This window comes from Embiotoca jacksoni, unplaced genomic scaffold, assembly GCF_022577435.1.
Source record: "Embiotoca jacksoni isolate LCO1_2020_lvr unplaced genomic scaffold, fEmbJac1.0.p SCAF_10, whole genome shotgun sequence".
In the NCBI taxonomy this organism is placed as follows: Eukaryota; Metazoa; Chordata; class Actinopteri; family Embiotocidae; genus Embiotoca; species Embiotoca jacksoni.
The window spans coordinates 5,973,544-5,993,665 of record NW_027185230.1 but is presented as its reverse complement, the minus strand read 5'-3'; the positions used below and the strand labels follow the sequence as shown (position 1 = coordinate 5,993,665).

General features: G+C 40.4%; 1 protein-coding gene across 5 annotated transcripts in view; it reads left to right on the top strand.

Moving 5' to 3' along the window:
- LOC138206164 (5-hydroxytryptamine receptor 4) overlaps positions 1 to 20,122 on the top strand; it is a 48,177-nt gene that overhangs the window by 5,209 nt on the left and 22,846 nt on the right. For 3 of the 5 annotated variants that reach the window (XR_011178918.1, XM_069162697.1, XM_069162714.1), the window contains exons 2-6: positions 10,524 to 10,605; positions 11,141 to 11,317; positions 12,091 to 12,291; positions 13,795 to 13,948; positions 15,743 to 16,407. Coding sequence is in view for 4 of the 5 variants with exons in the window: in XM_069162697.1 (XP_069018798.1) it covers positions 10,583 to 10,605; positions 11,141 to 11,317; positions 12,091 to 12,291; positions 13,795 to 13,948; positions 15,743 to 16,407 (1,220 nt within the window). In the remaining variant the exon portion in view is untranslated. Of the gene's footprint in view, positions 1 to 1,838; positions 1,861 to 10,523; positions 10,606 to 11,140; positions 11,318 to 12,090; positions 12,292 to 13,347; positions 13,503 to 13,794; positions 13,949 to 15,742; positions 16,408 to 20,122 lie in introns of those variants that run through there. The other 2 variants (XM_069162706.1, XM_069162727.1) reach the window with 2 other exon arrangements.

The window sequence follows — 20,122 nt, the reverse complement described above, 5'->3', positions numbered from 1 at the left end:
CCCTGTGAGCTGCCACCCTTATTGTGACCAGCACGCTCAATTACCCGCTCACAACTCATTACCCTCAGCCACACTGCTTTCTCCACAATATATGCTCCATTCGCTCAGAGTTGCATCTTGCTCCGGTCATGCATGCAGCAGGCTTGTGCGCGATTTAGTGCCTCCCTTTGAGCACATGGAACAATCAGCCCCACCCTCACTAAGAAAGGAAATTAGGGGAAATGAAGGGTTTTTGAATATTCACTTTATTGTATGTGTTGATTTGAGGATGCATGTGATTTTTTTTTTACTTTGTTGGAGCAGCAGATTCAGTTTGTTGCCCAGCAGGACTGCTGGACGATTTCTGCGTGGATAGTTTTGCTCCAGTGCTTAAAACCGTAAACACTTTCAGTATGAGTCATGGAATGCTTCTTATCGGTAATAATACTCTTGATCCTATTCGTGTTATCAGTTATCAGAGTTAACTTAATCCAAGGAAAGACAATGTGCTTAGTCCAATGAAATCAATTTAAAGGGAGCAAGAGTTGCGAGCTCCCTGACCAGCGGCACCTTTCTGACATTTATAACGGAGCTTGAAGTATTTGTAAAACACATTATTACAGTTATTAGCAGAGTTGATCTGTTTAAAGCGACGCCGGGTGTTCTAATAATTCAGCTGTCTCTTGCTTTGTTTTAGCTGCCAGTTATGGTCTTGAAACCAAAAATAATTGTCTCCAGATGCCAAATGTTTGTTCTACAGGCGGCTGGTTATTAAAACAAACCAGTTTAACCGCCCCGTTTGTACATCAGTGCTCGACAGAGCTTGTGTTGACTTAAAATGAAGCCAGTATGGCGAGTATGTGCTTGATTTGATGTCTACCTAACATTAGACCAAGGTTTGAGATAATGAGTTAATTCTCAGTAGACTTTGTCATCGTGTAACTATTCCAGGCTGATGGCCCAGTTGTCCTCGGACGGTTGTGAGTTCAACGTACGCTGCAGTCACAGCAGAAATATCCTGTTTAACGGCAGTTGGCAGGCAGCTTTTAGATGCATTACTGCCACCTTCTGATGGAAGTAACACATTACAACCAGGCAGAAACGGGACATGAGGAAGAACGATAGTCGCATTTACTATTTTTTTTTAGATTTTAACAACTATTTGAAAATCATGATCTATACTTCTAAACTCTACGCTGCTTCAAACCCAAACCTCACCCCCCCACCCCCCCACAGAGTAATAACCTATCACAGATAGAGATGCAAGGACCTAATGTAAATACTAATAATACTTAGTGAACTGAGTTATGTAATTACTGTTTCCATTCAACAATAATATCTAATGAGTACCTGATTACATCTTCCAAGTAACTTGACCTGCCAGCGTTAGCAACCGTGGCTGCACAAACAAAGGGAAGAGAGTCATCTGTCGAAACTTTATCTTCAGAGAATCTAAAGGCAGGAAACATTTAAGAGTGACAGGTGGTCCCTGGAAATGGCGGTGAAGTAAACATTAACAAGTGCTGAACAACACAGATGGAGACAATAAAACATGACCTTTTCCACAGAGAGTTTCAGTGACGTACAGTCCACCACAGATCCGAGCATTTAATGTGTACTTGTTGCAGTCAAGACTTTAGAGAAGCGCAACAAGTGTGTGTGTGTGTGTGTGTGTGTGTGTGTGTGTGTGTGTGTGTGTGTGTGTTTATCTGTGTGTGATCTGGTGTACAGCCTACTTGTAGTTGGAGGTTATTTCACGATTTTGATAAATGTGCCAAACCAACTGGTTCTTGAGGAAGCGGTCGTTTCTCCACTTCCTCTGTTTCCTGCTGCTGCTGTTGTCTCTTCTGTGGGTTTTAAAACTCTTTGGGAAAGCGGATGGTAGGATAAACTCTTTAATTTTGTTAGTCTTTAACAGTTACCAAATGCAGCACAATTATTGTCATTTCACCAGGTTCAAGTCAGTTGAGGTTAAGAGTGACTCGTTAGTGTGTGATGTATCTCTGTTCATTTACCACAAAGTACGACTTCATTTTAGGATTTAGGGACACTATGAAATATGTTCTAACAGGTTTGCTTTGGTTCCTTATTACGTTTCTTTTTTCACTTCTTTTCCACTGTTAAAAACACAGTACATGTTCTGATAGTGACGAGATTTTTGGTTCAGTGACACCTGCTGATTTTGCTTCAACTTTCTTCACACTCACTTACTAATACAGTTACACAATTCTAGCGGTTTACCAACAAGCGTGGCTGGGCAATATATTGATATTATATTGATATTATGATTTGAGACAGATATCATTTTATAGATTTTGGATATCATACTCGCATGATATGCAATTAGTGTTGTCTGTTCCTGGTTTTAAAGGCTGCAGCCAGTTCTATTTCTGTTATTTGTATTTACCCACTTAGTCATTATATCCACATTACTGATATTTAAAAAAAAAAAAATGTCAGTGAATATTATGTGTAACAATATTTTGTAACAACATTGGTACAAAAAGGATACTGAGGTATTTGGTAAAAATTGTGGTATTTATTTTATGTTCATATTGCCCACCCCTACCCAAAACACCCATGTTTTAATGCCTTTGTTCACCATATGTATTAAATATGAGTATGAATATGAGTCAGCATCCCTTCGCAGGAGGTTGAACCAGCATAAATAGTTAAGCCAAACCAGTTAGTTTGGTAGTAATTTTGTGGCTTTGTTTTGTAGAAGTTTACAGCCTGCCATACTGTTATCCTGCGTTGCTCCGTCCATAATGACATAATGATAACAAAAGTGTAGTGACTCAACCAATAAAACGCAAGTCGACTCTGTGGGTTTCTAGGTTGATGGGTCAAATCCTTGGTGGTTAGACTATAAACCCTAAAACCAGCACTCGTTACGACTTCCTGATCTTGTCTGAGGCACACGGCCCCGAGTCCATCGGTTCCTACTGAAGATATCAAAAGTGTCTTCTTGCTAAATGTTTCTCAAAGTGTAACATTTTGGTTGCATTTGTTGCAGTCAACTTTTAGCTGTTGACTTTGTAGTGTAGTTTTATCTCCAGAATAATAGTTGGGCGCCAGACAGGAAAATAATCAAAATTCGACCCTGTCAATTTAAGAATTGTATGTATAATTTAAGTTGGTGAGATAGTCTGCGTAGCTTTATTAACTTCACGACAAAAGGTTGAAAGTAAACATAACACAAACCATTGTTTTCATTTTCATCATTAAATATTTGTTATATTGAAGCAAAACAATCATCAAAATTAAATGGTGATGATTTCTAAATAAGCAAGAAACATCACACACAAAACGTTTTACATTAAATCATAACAATCATAAATCAAATTCAGAGTGTCGATCATATGAACATCAAATGTTTCATAAAAGAAAGATGAAATGAGGACTCCAGTCTCTGGTATAGCGGTGTAGGTGTGTGTGAAGGTTCTAATGTCCAGGAAGATGAGGGTTAAAGATGAAGGGGTAAGGTGAGGAAGAGAAACTTGGAGAGTTTTCTTTTTTTAAAGGAGATTTGTCTTACACCCAAACAAAGCCAGGGAGTTCCTCAGTTTCAGCCACACAGGTCCAAGAGGGAGTTGAACAATTTCAGCTCGGCCCACCTGCTCCAGGGACCCACTCAGCTCCACCAGGCTTTGGTCTACAAACAAATGTCAAAGCAGTCCAGCCGGTTCTGTGCTAATCCAGTGCTCTACTATTTGAAAAATATCTCAAACTTACTTTTCTGGAGGAACTAACTCCAGAAACTGAATTATGCTTTTTAATAGCTCCTCTTTCAGTCACTCTCTCTCCTCCTCAGCTCTCCTCCATGCTTTCTTTGTCTGTTGATTTCTCCTCCTCCGCTCACAGGTGTGCTTGATTTATCACTTCCTTGTCAGGGTGGGGGTGGGGGTGGGGAGTGTGTGTGTGTGTGTGTGTGTGGGGGGGGGGGGGGGGTAAAGGGCTCTTCCCTACTTTTTTGTTTCCCCCCCCCTCCCTCTCTGCTACAACATCTATTGGATTTACACTCGACTACATGTTTATAATAATGAAGCGACTGTGTGGTTCAATGATGATGTAGAATTCATCGTTGGTTTTGGATCTCTTCTTGGGGATTTGTTGATAATGAAAAGACTACTTCCCAGACAGTCCACACACTTCACAGCACAGCTTCAGGTGAGAGCATCGGTCCCAGCAGTAGTTTGTTCAAGAGGCAGCCTTCCTTATACAAACATTTAAAATTACAGTAGGATAGACTGGAGAGCATGATACGTCTCCTTGGCAACGGTACCAGAGACTCCTTCTCCGTGTACAAACAGACAAATGTGCATATGAGCGCATCCAAACACACACACACACACACACACACACACACACACACACACACACACACGGTTCAGCCCGCTCACAGTCTGAGGTGTGAGATAATGTGAGAAGTATTTACTTCCCACATGACAAGAGAACAAGTGAGAACAAGAGTTACGTAGCATCTAATTAGCTGCATTCATTGTGTTATCAGCGACACGATGATCACAACACACTACTGTTTGATCAAGTTGCCGTGACTCACAACTTTTATACTTTATAAATAAATTAAAAAAACATGCACTTGTGGGCACGTTGTTAAGTAACCAGCAGAATGCAAAATATTCTTGTTCAGATTCGTCTGATTCTCTCTGCACGAGTGTGTGTGTGTGTGTGTGCGTGCGTGCGTGCGTGCGTGCGTGCGTGCGTGTGTGTGTGTGTGTGTGTGTGTGTGTGTGTGTGTGTGTGTGTGTGCGTGTGTGTGTGTGTGTGTGCGTGCATGTGGAGAAAAGATGCTGTGTTTAATCACATCTGCAGATTGCTTTAGGAAAGACTTGAATTAATTTTCCGAGGATGTGACATTTTGCTTGTGTGTGTGCAGCTGTGTGTGTGTGTGGTACACGGTGCAGTGCATTAACCCTTTTTTGTAAGTCACATTTCACAGCGAGCGCTAAAAGCTAAAAGCTGCGCCAGAGAGTGGTCACCGACAGGGTTAGAGAGGAGGAATTAAAACGCAAAATCAGTAAGTTTTAATAGCAAAATATTTTTTTTTTTGGAGAAGAGCGTCGTGTGCCTTCGGAAGGAAGAAATACTGAAGTCCTGATGTGAAAATAAAAACAGGTTTATAGAGTAGTTTTTTAGTAAAACTATCCAAGTGGTAGCAAAGAAATGAAGGCACTTCATGATTGTCTAACATCTTAGTGTCTTCCTACTGACAACATAGTACACTTGTTGTGAGTTGGACACTTATTTTGTGTATAAAACAGTAATTGTAAAGGTCCAATAAATGACTTCTGAATTCATTTGGTCCATCCTCTCATATATTCCAGTGTTTGTGTCACTAAAAAGTGCCATTATTTTAAGGTGTGCACTGTTACACATGTTTATCTTTAAATAGCAACATTGACATTTTTTTTTTTTTAAAGATTTTGCTGATAGAAACAAAGTTTCTTTTGATACCAAGTAGAGTTATGTTTTCAGATGTGCATGAGGTCAGCTGCACGGTAGGATGATACCCAGATGGTGAGTGAGCATCTTCTAATTACAGCTCGGTTCAGATGAGTCAGTCAGTCCTCCTACATAATATGTCTGCCTGTTTGTATTTGTTTATCAGTCAGCCTCAGTCCATGACTAACTAACTAACTAACTAACTATCTATCTATCTATCTATCTATCTATCTATCTATCTATCTATCTATCTATCTATCTATCTATCTATCTATCTATCTATCTATCTATCTATCTATCTATCTATCTATCTATCTATCTATCTATCTATCTATCTATCTATCTATCTATCTATCTATCTATCTATCTATCTATCGATCGTTCTATCGATCGTTCTATCGTTCTATCGTTCCAATTGTAATCGTTTGTATTACAGTATTTGTTGCCTGTCACATTTTAAAAGTGAAGACAGTTACAGAGCAAGGCCCCATTTTGACATGTGCCCCTCCGTTTCCAATCATTATTCTTTGAGGGCAACACTGCCTACAGTATGTCTCTCTCTCTCTCTCTTTTTTTTTTTTTTTTTAACCGTGACTAATGTCAATTAATTGGCTGCCATAAAATTCGGTATGCATGGTAATGGTCCACCACAGAAGAATCCTAATGACTTTGGTGATAGCTCTCACTTTTCACCCTAGCATTGCCCGGAGGTTGACTGGAGGAGATAAGAGGTTAGATGATAGCAACAACTATCGGATGGATTGCCACATAAGCATAAAGTGTAATAACTTCAATGATCCTTTAGCCTTTCATCTCGTACCGTCCTCACATAAAAAAGGATTCGTTCTAAACTTTGGTTCATCACCAAATACCTGCAAAGCTGATATTCCCATGAGCTTAAACTGTACTTTGTGTTTGTTAGTGTAACCGGCGCCAGACCTAGAGGTATCTGGACCGGTAACATGTGGTACACAGGCTGAACAGCACTGTGGATCTGTGGTTCACTGCGGATCAATGAAGAAACATACGATGAGGTAACGTCTTCATCAAGCCAGCGCCATTTCATTCTTACTCTATATCAAAATATTTTCCTATACTACACTCCTACATTAGTATTCAAAGCAATAGGAAAATACAGAAAAGTGCAAATAAAATATCAGTCATTAGAAAAATAAATAATATTCTTCCTGTTACTCAAATAAAATGTATGACTATCAAAAATACCAGATTCACAACAACTCGTACTCCGTTGGCAAAAAGCACGACATGGCGGTTGGTGGCAGCTGAACAGCAATATAAAAGTAACTCTAAACAACATTTTGTGGTGAAACTCATTTCTAAACACTGAAAGCTGTAACATTTTAAGCAACATGAAAATACGTATATATGCATATAAAATCATTTCTCATGAAAGTTACACAAAATTACATTCACAACCCAGCTTTATACATGTAACGGCTAACTGGCATCTTAGCCGCAGCCGTTACTTAACTACACACTCCGACATCACATATCTATCACAGTCATCTCAAAACACTGCAAAGTTGTTCCTGAAATATTCACCTTAGTGTGACAGTAAACTTAAAGAGTCGTAAACATATTTGACAGTACCTCTGGATCAATGAAGAAACATACATGAGGTAACGTCTTCATCAAGCCAACGCCATTTTATTCGGGCTCGCGCTACCTTGGGCTTGAAGGGAGACTTCACGATGCGTTCAAGTACATTCGGTTAGTGTATTTTCTTCAGTGGTATCTCCAAAAAATAAGAGGGGTGTCTGTTTCATAATAAAAAAAACTTTGCTACAGTGTTTTCAACCTATTACACTGGCATGCTATGGCGCTAAATTAAGATGGTGAGAATAAAATGTTATTCAAAAATCAGCAAGTTAGGGTTGTCATTGCAAGCGTGTTATAATGCTGGCGTTCAGCTCAAGTCATCACTGCATTAGTACAGCGTTGAAGCGCTGCTAGAGTTACTTACACCAAAGAGTTTCCAGGAATCCTATTTACATTAACAGTAATGTTATTCAATCTGCCTCACAGGCACAATGCCCTGTTAAGCTGTGTTATACTTTCTATTTCACATCTTTGATCTTTATCATAAGTGACGGCAGGGTCTCTTTCCTCTGGGATTGGTGATAAAAAAAAAATCTGATAAATTCAAAGGGAAACCCTTTTTGAATACTATCAGTACAGTAAATAAAATTTGGACAGAAGAGCAACGTAGCATCTTCTTTTCTCCTTCTCTCTAAAGTTCATGCAGTTCTGTTCAGCTCTGTGTCAGTCAGATGTGAAATGGACACGGTGAGCTGTGAAAACGCGCCTCCCTGGACACACATCACACGAGAGAATCGCAGCTACCAGTCAGAAATACGGCTCCTCTCTCTTCTCTCTTCGTCTCTTTTACTTTCTAAGTAATTCCGATTGGTCAAATATTTTTAAGACTCTGACATGTGGGTTGTGTTACTTTTGTTATCCGTTCATGATTTCTGTGAACGAGTGTGTTTGTGAGGAAAAGAGAAAACGGATAATGCTGATTGCAGTCTCCATTTAAGATGCACACAGTAATCAGTACTATTTCCTTTAAAAAGCTGGGAGTTGTGATCAGAATGCAAAACTGCAAACACTATCCAATCTGTGCACCATTGTTGACCTGAATTATTCCTTCAGAAACTTGAAATTTAATTATATTTACTGTGTTTGTAATCAGTGGTTTTGTGCCCTAATCATTACAGAATTATGAGATGGGCTTGGCGAGTACAGGCCGAGCTGCTTAATGGTTCAGTGGCTTCCTTAAGTTCTCAGTGTACTTTAAATAAGTGGCTGGTTAGACTTTATTAAATTCTGCCAGGTATGTGAATGTGTGAAAGTAAGCAGCGTTTGAAGTACTTTCTAGAGCACTCTTTGTTTGTCTTCATAGGAACTGCTTTCACCGATTATTGTATGTCAGCTACCATTAAGTGCAACACTATGAATGTTTTCAAGTAAACACCGTCCAAACTTTTACGAGGCCGAGTCACTGCAATAGCCATTCAGGGAGCGGATCAACGCTTATTTGTATTTTGGTGCAGTTTTTTTTTACGTGCTTGCGTCGAGTTGCTATTTTCATGGCATAATGTGAACACCGCTGGAACTATTACACTGCCTCATGGTTTGATGTACATTAAGTGAACACGTCAGAATATTGCAATTACCACAATATGATTTATTTTTAACATGTCAACAATTATGCAGATATTATACTGATATGTGCCATATCGTATTGTGAACGACACAATGCGGCACAGCCCTCCTTGTAAGTACAGATGTTATGTCCTGCATGCTCTGCAGCCAAATACAAGGAGGTTGTGGTGTAATATATCTGGGTCGTCATCTTTCTGCTCTCTCCAAGGAAATGGAGCCAATCTATTACATGTTTATCAGCTCAGTTTTCATCACTATATTTTCACTCCTCAGTACATTATATATATGTAACTGAGACAGAAGTCTGGACAAGTCGGAGCTCGGGAAGGCATCGATTAGATTATGGGCGCTCAGCCTTTTTTGCTCTGGGGACCAACAAACAAATACGACCAATCTCGCGGTCCCATAGTGTAATTGTCTACATGTGTTCATATATATTCTGAACTAGAAAACTATTTTGTGCCAAGCTTCAGTCACAATAAAGTAATAAGTCATTTTTAAACTTACATGAAAGCCTTATCGTCAACACCACAGCAACAGGTACCAGGTCAGTGAATAGCATGAGACGATACGCAGATGTGACAAAACTGTAAAGAAGGGAGGGTTATTGACAGGATCGCCTGCTGTCAGGTGACGAAACTGACCATCAGGTGCAATAATACCAGACAGTCGTCATAAAAAGGTAGAGACACAGATGTTGTAATAGGTGCTTAAAGCTGATAAGGCATCTACAAATGGACCAATGAAAGGCACACGGCTTTAGGTACTTAATGTAGCGTGACTGAGAACATGACTGCAGGCATTTTTAGACCTTTTTTTTGTCATTTCCTGGAACACTTATTGATTGTGATCCAAATCCAGATTTCTGTATATAGGCTACTGGAAGAAATAATATGTACTGCTGTCTTGCTTTAGTGAAATACATTTTTGTCAATTAAATATATTTTAGTGTTACAAGCAGCACGGCTTTAAGGTCAGTGTTGATCTGTCATTTGGTCCACCACTTTGGTTCAGATGTATTTGACAGATTGCCGTTGAAATTTTGTTTAGGCATTCATGATCCCCAGAATGTAAATCCTACTGAGTCTGATGACGGCTTGACATTTTCTTCAGCACCACCATGTGGTTTACATTTGTGGTCCAAGATGCAACATCACAGCCTCTAATGAATAATAAATAAAGCATTGTGATTGCTGTTAAAAATTTGGACAGATACTCGGGGCCTCCAGAGGATTAATTATATTAAGTTTTAAATTAGATCCACCATCAAGTCAAATTTTAAATTTGTCTAGTACTTTGGTTTTTGACCAAATACCTTCAAAATGTATGATGTTCTGTCAGCCTCAGCTATACTTTGTGTCGTGCTATTTCGCAAATATTCAGACCCAGTCCCAGTCTCCAAATTGCCTTATTTGTCTCAGGCTAATGTTGGAAAAAAATTCGATACATTTACTTTATTGACCAGGTCAAATAAGGGCTGCAGGTTCAGACTGTCTGTCCTTCAACAAAGAGAACCAAGGTCTACGTCTCTACCAGCCCAAACAGTGCTGCTCAGTAGCTGGTATCTGACCTTTGACCTCCCTTGAGAAAGGAGTAATGTCCTGGTGGTAGTCATTAAAGCATGGTATAGTTATTACAAAGACAAACTAACATGCTGACTTAATCTGGCAGAAATAGCTGCTGCCTGTTGCAGACTATTTGCCTGTGAATATTAGACTTTATCAAACAGTGCCTTAGTTACTTATTTGAGGCACTTTTGGCAGCTTAATGCTGCCACAAGATGGACAAACAGGAACAAGATATTGAGCCAGTTTTTACACCCTATTTTCAGAAAACTGCAGACCCATTGCACGAGCCAGCACAATTACACCATGTTTGTGTGTTTCTGACAGGGCAATAGCATGGGGTGATGAGGACTCTCCTCTGCTGACCTCGATGCAGATGACTAGTGATGGCCACAGCATCACCTCGACAGTAAGTCAATAAAATCATAACTCACGCTCAATTGCCTAATCCAGTTTTGGTAAATCTATGGTGATGTTAGCATCGCATGTTTAAGTACATAGTACAAAACTGATGCTCATAAATTACTGTGAAACAAGGTGTCATAGCTAAGCGCCAATATGCCAAAATATAATTCATAAAAACTGTTTGCTGAAGGGATCCACGTCTTTTTTAAGACTGGGATCGAATCTTCAGAAACTCAAAGACAAGCTCTTCACCTCTCAGCCTCTTGATCAACTATTATCTGATTGGATGTGTTGTGACTGGTCAGCTGAAAGATAAAATTTCAAGTAACTATGAACTGACTGAGTGGTGAAGACCATGGAAATGTAACATCCTTGATTTCTATTATAGAGCAGCTTTGTTGCATGTCTATGTTACCATAAAGGCTGAAATGCAGCAGAATAATCCTAAAAATACCAACAATATAAATGTGAATGTTGAATACAGTGTTAAAGTGTACAATCTAATTATATTTGGTTGGTTGGTTTCTTTTTCCTTGTAGTTTGTTGGATGACATAATAAACACAGGACAACAACAACAGGATCAACAAGCGCAGCAGGAATTCTTACATTCGCTGGAGACCATAGTTCTCACCATCTTCCTCTCCATTATCATTATCATGACAGTGTTTGGCAACCTGTTGGTCATGGTGGCACTCTGCAAGGACAGACATTTACGGTGAGCATTTCATTACTGAAAGCAACAGCGGGGGTTAAATCTGCCTCATAAAGTCTCAATTAAATTAAATTAAATTAAACCCGATCCCTACGCAGCTAAGAAAGCTTCACTCTACGGTAACGAAAACACAATGATTCTTCAGTTTAGGTGATCATACACGAATGAAAACATAGTTATGAATATTATATTTACTTTCTGCAAATAGACTGCTCTAAATCTTGCATACTGAACCTTTAAGAGAAAGAATCCAACAAACAAACAAGACAATCAAAAAAAAAAGAACAAACCATTTGATAGCTCTAGAAAGGGTCTTTCACATATTTATGAAAACATAAACATGAACATTATAATTGATTTCTAGCCAATATATCCCCCTAATTCCTACACACATTTTCTGTAAGAGAAACCAGTATTTGAAGTCCAATGGGAATGATCTCTGTGTTTTATAAGATTATGTGGTTCTGTACTTTTGAGAGGACAACTGTAGGAACCGAAAAACCTATGAAATGTCGCAGCATTCAGAATACAGACAGCCTATCCTGAAAAAAACACTCTGTGACTGGACAGGTAGATTAGTATTTGGTGCCGGTGACATTTAATTACTTCCCCAAATTCAAGTTGGAAAAAAAACTTTGCACTTTAAGTGAAAAATTGGATCTGTATATGAAAAGTTTTAAAAGGTTACTTAATAGGTCTGGATAGATTTCATCAGCAGTCACTCAAATAATGTATTGTTTTTCTAACTTCTCTCCTCTCCTCGTTCTTTCTTTTAGAAAGAAAAAGACCAACTACTTCATTGTGTCGCTGGCGTTTGCCGATTTGTTGGTTGCGCTGGTCGTGATGCCCTTTGCTGCGATCGAGCTGACGACCGGCAAATGGCGCTACGGAGAGATTTTCTGCCTGGTGCGAACATCCCTGGACGTCCTGTTGACCACAGCGTCTATCCTGCACCTCTGCTGCATTGCACTGGACAGGTATGTGTGTGTGAGTGAGAGATGATGACAGGCTATTACGAAGTCTGAACTGTACTAAGGTAAAACCTAAAAAACTCTAACATGAACTACACAAATCCTTAAAACTTGCAAAGAACAATGAAATCATAATGCTGTGCTTAGATTAAGTAGCCTGGTCCCACCTACAGTATGCTTCACTCTTTGCTCTGTTTGTAGTCTGGAAACTCTGTTTGCATAAATGTTTGTTCATCCACTCTGAAGCGCAGACCAAGCAGTGACCGTTGGGCGTGGCCAAGTGTGATGATGTTTAAGTCAAGCATTTTTATTATAATGTTGTTCCAGTGGCGGCAACGCTAGCTAATATCAAGGATTTGAAGCCAGAGTCTGTAAAATCTACAGTGGTGATTTACTGATATGGCGCTGTACTGTGCTCAAACTGGGGAAGGGACTATAGTGTTTACTACTTGGTGAATTTCAGCGCACAACATTTGTTACATGGTCGTCAATGTTGATTGGTCAAAGTCTGCTCCAATAGTTTCAAAAATGAACCTGAGGTCGACGGCCATTAGCATGCAACAGTTCCCAGTAAAGTGTGGCCAAAACCATATATTCACACAGTGAATTTGTGTGTGGTTGTACCAGGCTAAAGACTTTACTTCACTTCACTAGTGAAAAACAAGTGAAGTTTATTTGTGTAGTCAAAGTAATGATGTATTTGTCTGTATTTACCAGCTAGGTTTTTATTGTTGTGTGTATTGATTCTATCAAATTTCTTTTTGGGTTTAAGCAGTGGTGGCTTGTTAATTAATACGGGGCGCTGGGGCACCGCCCCCACCAACATCGAGAAAAGAAAAATACTACTTTAACATGTAAAACATAAATTCATTATATTATATTATAGTAGTCTGTCAGCGCCTGTGAACTTTTAATAAAAAGTGTTTACAAATTGTATTTAGTTAATTTCTGTGTAAATACATATACTTCCTGGTGTGGGGCGGCGGTAAAATGAGTGAATGCAAGTCCTTCAACTTTTGCCAAACACGTGACTTGAGGCTACTCTTCAATTGGCTGTTTCAGATTTTCCACTGGGCGCACATCTCTGCGTTCCGGACCCTCCCTCTTTCATTGGCAGCGAGTCGGTATTGTTTTACGTTTTTCTATCTAATGCGATCGGACAACTCTCGACGCCGTCTTTCAGGTTTACCTCACATCCGCCATTACGTAATTACACGGTAACTCCTGCTTCTTTGCTATTTGACCACAGAGTTATTGAGAAATTATCAGGCCAGAAGGAGAGGAGGGCAAAATGTATTTGCAAGTCGTGCTACTGGATAGCGTTTAGGCAACATTAGTGTTGTGTATTGTTTTTGAATTAATTTTTTGGGCTCAGCTGAAGTCTGGAATTTTTTTTCCGATGTGATGTTTTGTCTTTAATCTGGACCCTGAGTCTATAATGAAGTCTTGAAGTAGATGTTATTAAATTGCATTGTACAGGGCACATTGTATGCATGTGTTTTATTCCAGGTATTACGCTATCTGCTGCCAGCCGCTGGTCTACAGACACAAGATGACCCCTGTCAGAGTGGCAGCCATGCTCAGCGGCTGCTGGCTCATCCCCACATTCATCTCCTTCCTACCCATCATGCAAAGCTGGAACGTCATTGGGATCGAGGACATTGTGAGTCCGAAGTAGCTAAGTTCAGAAACAGTGGAAGAGGCAACAGGTGACGAAGTAGTGAGCTTCAAAACAGCAGGGGATATTATCAGTGCTGCGAAAAAAAAATGTACTACAACCCTGCATCAACCCAAATATACAGTACATTTTAACATAGCATCACACTGAAGAGTTCATATACAGTACCTCCCTCAAATGCCTAAAGATAGGTATGTTCTTTCTGTGAGGTCAAAAGCAGCATTAACCTTTCCAGTCTAATATTCTGTTTCTAATAACATTTCCAATCCCTTGAACAATGACACGGTAATGCAGTGATCACAAAACAATTGCAGTCCCCGTGGAGGCTTTTCTTGCTGCGAGCAAAGACAGCACTTCAAGCATGTTCTTTTTGGTTTAGATATGTTTTGGCGTGAGGTTATTTCAGAGCTGCCTTGAAATGAGCAGCAGGACTCCCAGAGGCAGACAGGGATAGATGAATTTATTCATCCAGACTTAATGAAATGCACGGCTCTTTTCTCTGTCTTTTCAGTCTGACAGCATCTAAACAACAGTGCTCTGTTTAAGAAAGCTGGCTGGATGTCCAGAAATCATATGTCACACAAGATTGAATAAGACTTGAAATGACTTATGTCGGCACTATTAAGCCATGAGTTTAGTTTGTTTTCTTATGCTATGTGTCTGTTTGTCTCTTCCATGGTTGCTTTTCTTTGAAAAATTTTGAACATTTTCAATGCACTTCTGTTTTGCCCCAAAAAGGAATTGTTTGAAACCAAAACTTCAGCTGTCACAAGCCAAAAAGAACTGATTCAATAACTGTGACTAAAGTTAAAAGATGTGGTACAGTATGTCTGTTTTTTGTTTTTTTTACTTTGTCTGCACGAAAGAATGAGCCTCCACCCTCCTTGTGCTATTGTGATTTGAGACTGAGGAGTCTACTCTCTCTTTAAACCAGTAGTTAATATGTCTCAGATTATTAAAAGTAGGTTTTAAATTCTTGTTAGTTAATATTCTACTGGTCCAAAATTACCTATTTATAACCATGCTGTGCCCAAGCCCAACACAAGGAGATGGGATAAAATGCATGTTTCAGCCAGAGGCACTTCTCCACCTGCAGATTTTTTATTTACTCTGAACTGCTCATGGTTTCAATTGAGGACAAAGATATGGGCCACTGGCCAGATAGACTAAACCTTTTTTTAGTACAAAAGGATACTGAGAAGCACTTTATTACTACAACATTAAGCATATTACCTCGTTCTTCAGCCTGCCTTAGCTGAAAACTAAAAACGGGGAGAAACAGCCTGGGTCTCCCAAGTTAAAAAAAAAATATGCCTAACAGGGCAACCTGATGGCTGAGTGGTTCAGGCGAGACCACATGGCCAGATCATTGCTCTGTTACATACCTGGGGTCTCTTTTGCCACATTTCCTCTGTCTCTACTGGTTTGTATTTACAAACAGAACTGCAAACAAAACTAAGCCAAAACCTTGTGAATGGCTGGACCATGTATGAAATGCTAGAGGGCTTTTAATTTGAAACAAGGACTTTTAATTTGAAACAAGGACTTTTAATTTGAAATTGATACAGGAAGTCGGGTCATTTAGCTGATCAGTGGTGTAACCTCAGTGGTAATCCAAATAAAAATAAAACATTTTAAATTTGAAAAAGCTTTTTTTTTATTTTTTATTTGCCGTCAGTGTTTATGCTGAACTACGTTTATCTCCACCTGGCTCCTGCTCTATACATAGCATGTCACATGTTTGTTATTTTTTTCTGTCTGCGTCTCCTCTCTTTACAGATTAAAGAGAGGCGAGAATTGACGGGAGGCTCCAACGACACCAGCTGTGTGTTTATGGTCAACCGGCCGTACGCCCTGATCTGTTCCGCAGTGGCTTTCTACGTCCCGTTGGCTCTCATGGTCCTGGCCTACCAGCGCATCTACGTCACCGCCATGACCCACGTACGGCAGATCGAGACGCTTCAGCGTGCCGGCTCTGCGCCTGTGTCAGGGACCGAACCAGTCATCACCATGAGGTCCTCCACTTCCTCGGATCCACTGGAACACTACCGCCTAAGAACAACAACGGCTTCCTGCTCCTCAGAGCAGGCTCCCATAGCGAATAGCCGCATGCGCATTGAGACTAAGGCAGCAAAGACGCTGGCGATTATAATGGGTTGTTTTTGCCTGTGCTGGGCGCCATTCTTCATCACCAACGTGGTGGACCCCTTCATCCACTACTCAGTACCCTGGCAGCTGTGGACAGCCTGGCTGTGGCTTGGGTACATTAACTCGGGGTTGAACCCCTTCCTCTACGCCTTTCTGAACCGAGCTTTTCGGAGAGCGTTTCTGGTGATCCTCTGCTGTGGGGATGAGCGATACGCACGGCAGGGGAGCTGCTCCTATGGACACACCCACAGAGCGTGCTCAGCGGTGTCGGCCAACGGGACTTCCATGGCACTAAGGTAAGCATAACACCAAAGGCACAGACACTTTTGCACCAGTTTTGTGTCATCTTTGTTGATACAATGAAGCCAAAAATATATTTGATCACATCCTTAATCTTTGGATTGATGAAAAAAACCACGGTACCTCAATTTGGATGTGAAGGAGAGTAATTGCATGCGTGGGTAAGGGGGTATAAATGGGTCTGAGAGTGTGTATGTGCTCATACTGTTAAAAGTCTATTAAAAAGAAATCAAGGCCTCAGGCAAGAAACAAGGTTAATCTGTTTATTCCTGCTAAGAGATACAGATCTACATCACCTTCCCGAGTGCCAGTGAGCTATTGGAAAGTCTGCTTTCTTTGTATTTGTCTGGCTTTGATAGCTTGGGTCTCTACTGCCCACTGCGCCAGTCTTCAAGGTGATTAGCGTTTTAAGGTTCGTTTAGCCACTCCGAAGGGCAGATCAATCAGCAACCAGTGACCAATGAAATCGAAGTTGCTCTGACAATGGTGGTGCAGAACATACGGTATATTGTGGTCACTGCCAAATAGTTCAGCTAATTTCAGGTCTACACCCAGTCGGATGCAATGACTTAAAACTTCAACGCACGTATGTAGCTGCTGCTTTGTACTATGGTTGTGTTAAACTGCAAGAGTCTCATGAGTGTAATAAAGTCCTGCTTTCACAGATCAGTACACAGTAACATACTGTACACATTGCTGATTGGCTGAATGGATTCGGTCTCTAGAAATCAGTGCTGATAACCAAATCGTCTGTGATGTTCAGGAGACAAAGAAAGCTGTCCTGGACTCAGACTTGTGTAAAGTGAATATAATAATCAAATCACTTTTTTTTTGGAGCATACTGTGTGCTTGTATTGTGTCTGATCATGAGCTGTGCCATGTGCTTCACTTTCTATCTCACATCAGGAGATATGACAAAAGTTAAGACCAAATTCCAGCTTTGGCGTAGGTGTGCTATGTTTTTATACACTGTACATAGCCTTGGAACTTCCTTAACCAATAAGCATGTAGCGTAATAAGGTGGTGTGCAGCAGGAGCTGGGGAGATGGATGAGGAGATAAGCCAACACAAACAGTTACAACATGTAGCAGGTAGGAGTAACAAACCGGCAGCAGAAAAATGAAGCGAGAGCTGAAAGATCAAGTCAAATTAAAGATCAAGTCATTGTCTTGGTTTGATAAGCAGTTTAACTGGTCTTCTGATTAAAAGCAGTGACCTGCTGTGCAGAAGTACTGCACAGAAGTTTAAGGCACCACAAAGTAATACCATTATAGTTTTTAATTATCACATAACTTCATATAATGCAGGAAAAAAAAAATCAGATTGGTATTTGCTCTCACCACCCTTTGCTTTAAAGACAGCACCAATTCTCCGAGATGCACTTTCAATTTTTGGAGGTACTTGGAAGGTGAGTTGTTCCACGCAGCTCAGAGAACTGCAGATTTGGGCAGTATCTTCTGTCTCTTTGTGTAATACCAGACTGAATCCATGCTTACGGCTCTGTGGGGGCTAAAACCATCTGCTGCAGAAATCCTTTTCATTCTTTTTGTTTAGGACAGGTCTCTGACTCTGGCTGTGTGTTTGGGGTTGTTGCAGTGCTACAGAAAAAGTGTGGGACCAATCAAATGTCTCCCTTGTGGCTTTTGAAGGATCCGAGTTGAAACCGCTTTACTGCCTTAAACTTCTCCACAGTACTGTACATCTTAGTGGTCAGGGTTTTTATTTCAAAGAACATCAATTGAGGTGTTTTCATCCAAGTTGGCACCAAACTAAGATGGTTAACCTGATAAACATTAACTTCTAAACATTAGCATGTTAAATCTTAACATGACAAAGCACAGCCTCACAGAGCTGCTGACATAGCTGTAGACTCTCGTTGCTTTAATAGTTATTGGCTAAAAAAATACAGAAGTACATGTGCTACTACAGTGCATCCGGAAAGTATTGTCAGCGCTTCGATTTTTACACATTTTGTTATGTTACAGCCTTATTCCAAAATGGATTAAATTCATTTTTTGCCTCAAAATTCTCCACACAATACCCCATAATGACAAAGTGAAAAAAGTTTGTTTAAAATCTTGGCAAATCTATTAAAAATAAAGAACGAAAATATAACACGTACATAAGTATTCACAGCCTTTGCTCAATACTTTGTTGAAGCACCTTTGGCAGCAATTACAGCCTCAAGTCTTTTTGAGTATGATGCTACAAGCTTGGCAAACCTATTTTTGGGCAGTTTCTCCCATTCTTCTTTGCAGGACCTCTCAAGCTCCATCAGGTTGGATAGGTAGCATCGGTGGACAGCCATTTTCAGATCTCTCCAGAGATGTTGAATCAGGTTCAAGTCTGGGCTCTGCCTGGGCCACTCAAGGACATTCACAGAGTTGTCCCAAAGCCACTCCTTTGTTATCTTGGCTGTGTGCTTCGGGTCGTTGTCCTGTTGGAAGATGAACCTTCGCCCCAGTCTGAGGTCCAGAGCTCTCTGGAGCAGGTTTTCATGAAGGATGTCTCTGTACATTACTGCATTCATCTTTTCCTCCATCCTGACTAGTCTCCCAGTTCCTGCCGCTGAAAAACATCCTTACAGCATGATGCTGCCACCACCATGCTTCACCGTAGAGATGGTATTGGCCAGGTGATGAGCGGTGCCTGGTTTCCTCCAGACATGACGCTTGGCATTCAGGACAAAGAGTTCAATCTTTGTTTCATCAGACCAGAGAATTTAGTTTCTCATGGTTTGAGAGTCCTTCAGGTGCCTTTTGGTAAACTCCAGGTGGGCTGTCATGTGCCTTTTACTGAGGAGTGGCTTCCGTCTGCCCACTCTACCATACAGGCCTGATTGGTGGAGTGCTGCAGAGATGGTTGTCCTTCTGGAAGGTTCTCCTCTCTTCACAGAGCAACGCTGGAGCTCTGTCAGAGTGACCATCAGGTTCTTGGTCACCTCCTTGACTAAGGCCCTTCTCCCTCGATCGCTCAGTTTGGCCAACTCTAGGAAGAGTCCTGGTGGTTCCAAACTTCTTCCATTTACGGATGATGGAGGCCACTGTGCTCATTGGGACCTTCAATGTAGCAGACATTTTTCTGTACCCTTCCCTAGATCTGTGCCTCAATACAATCCTGTCTCAGAGGTATATATACAGACAATTCCTTGGACTTCATGGCTTGGTTTGTGCTCTGACATGCACTGTCAACTGTGGGACCTTATATAGATGGTGTGTGGCTTTCCAAATCATGTCCAATCAACTGAATTTACCACAGGTGGACTTCAATCAAGTTGTAGAAACAGCTCAATGATGATCAGTGGAAAAAGGATGCACTTATGCTCAATTTTGAGTGTTATGGCAAATACTTATGTACATGTGATTTTTTTTAAATTATTATTATTTTTTAATAGATTTGCAAAAATTTCCAAAAAACCTTTTTAAAACCTCAGAGGAGTCTGAGCTCAGAAAACAGCTGATTCCACAGATACACGACGGATTATCGGGGTATTGTGTGTAGAATTTTGAGGAAAAAAAAATTATTTAATCCATTTTGGAATAAGGCTGTAACATAACAAAATGTGGAAAAAGTGAAGCGCTGTGAATACTTTCCAGATGCAGTGTAAACATAAGAAGTCTAATGACAGGACTTTATTTTGCCATAATTATCTTTGGCATTATTTTTACACAATAAAGATCTCAGGTTCTTTTCCCCTGACTTTAACTTCTT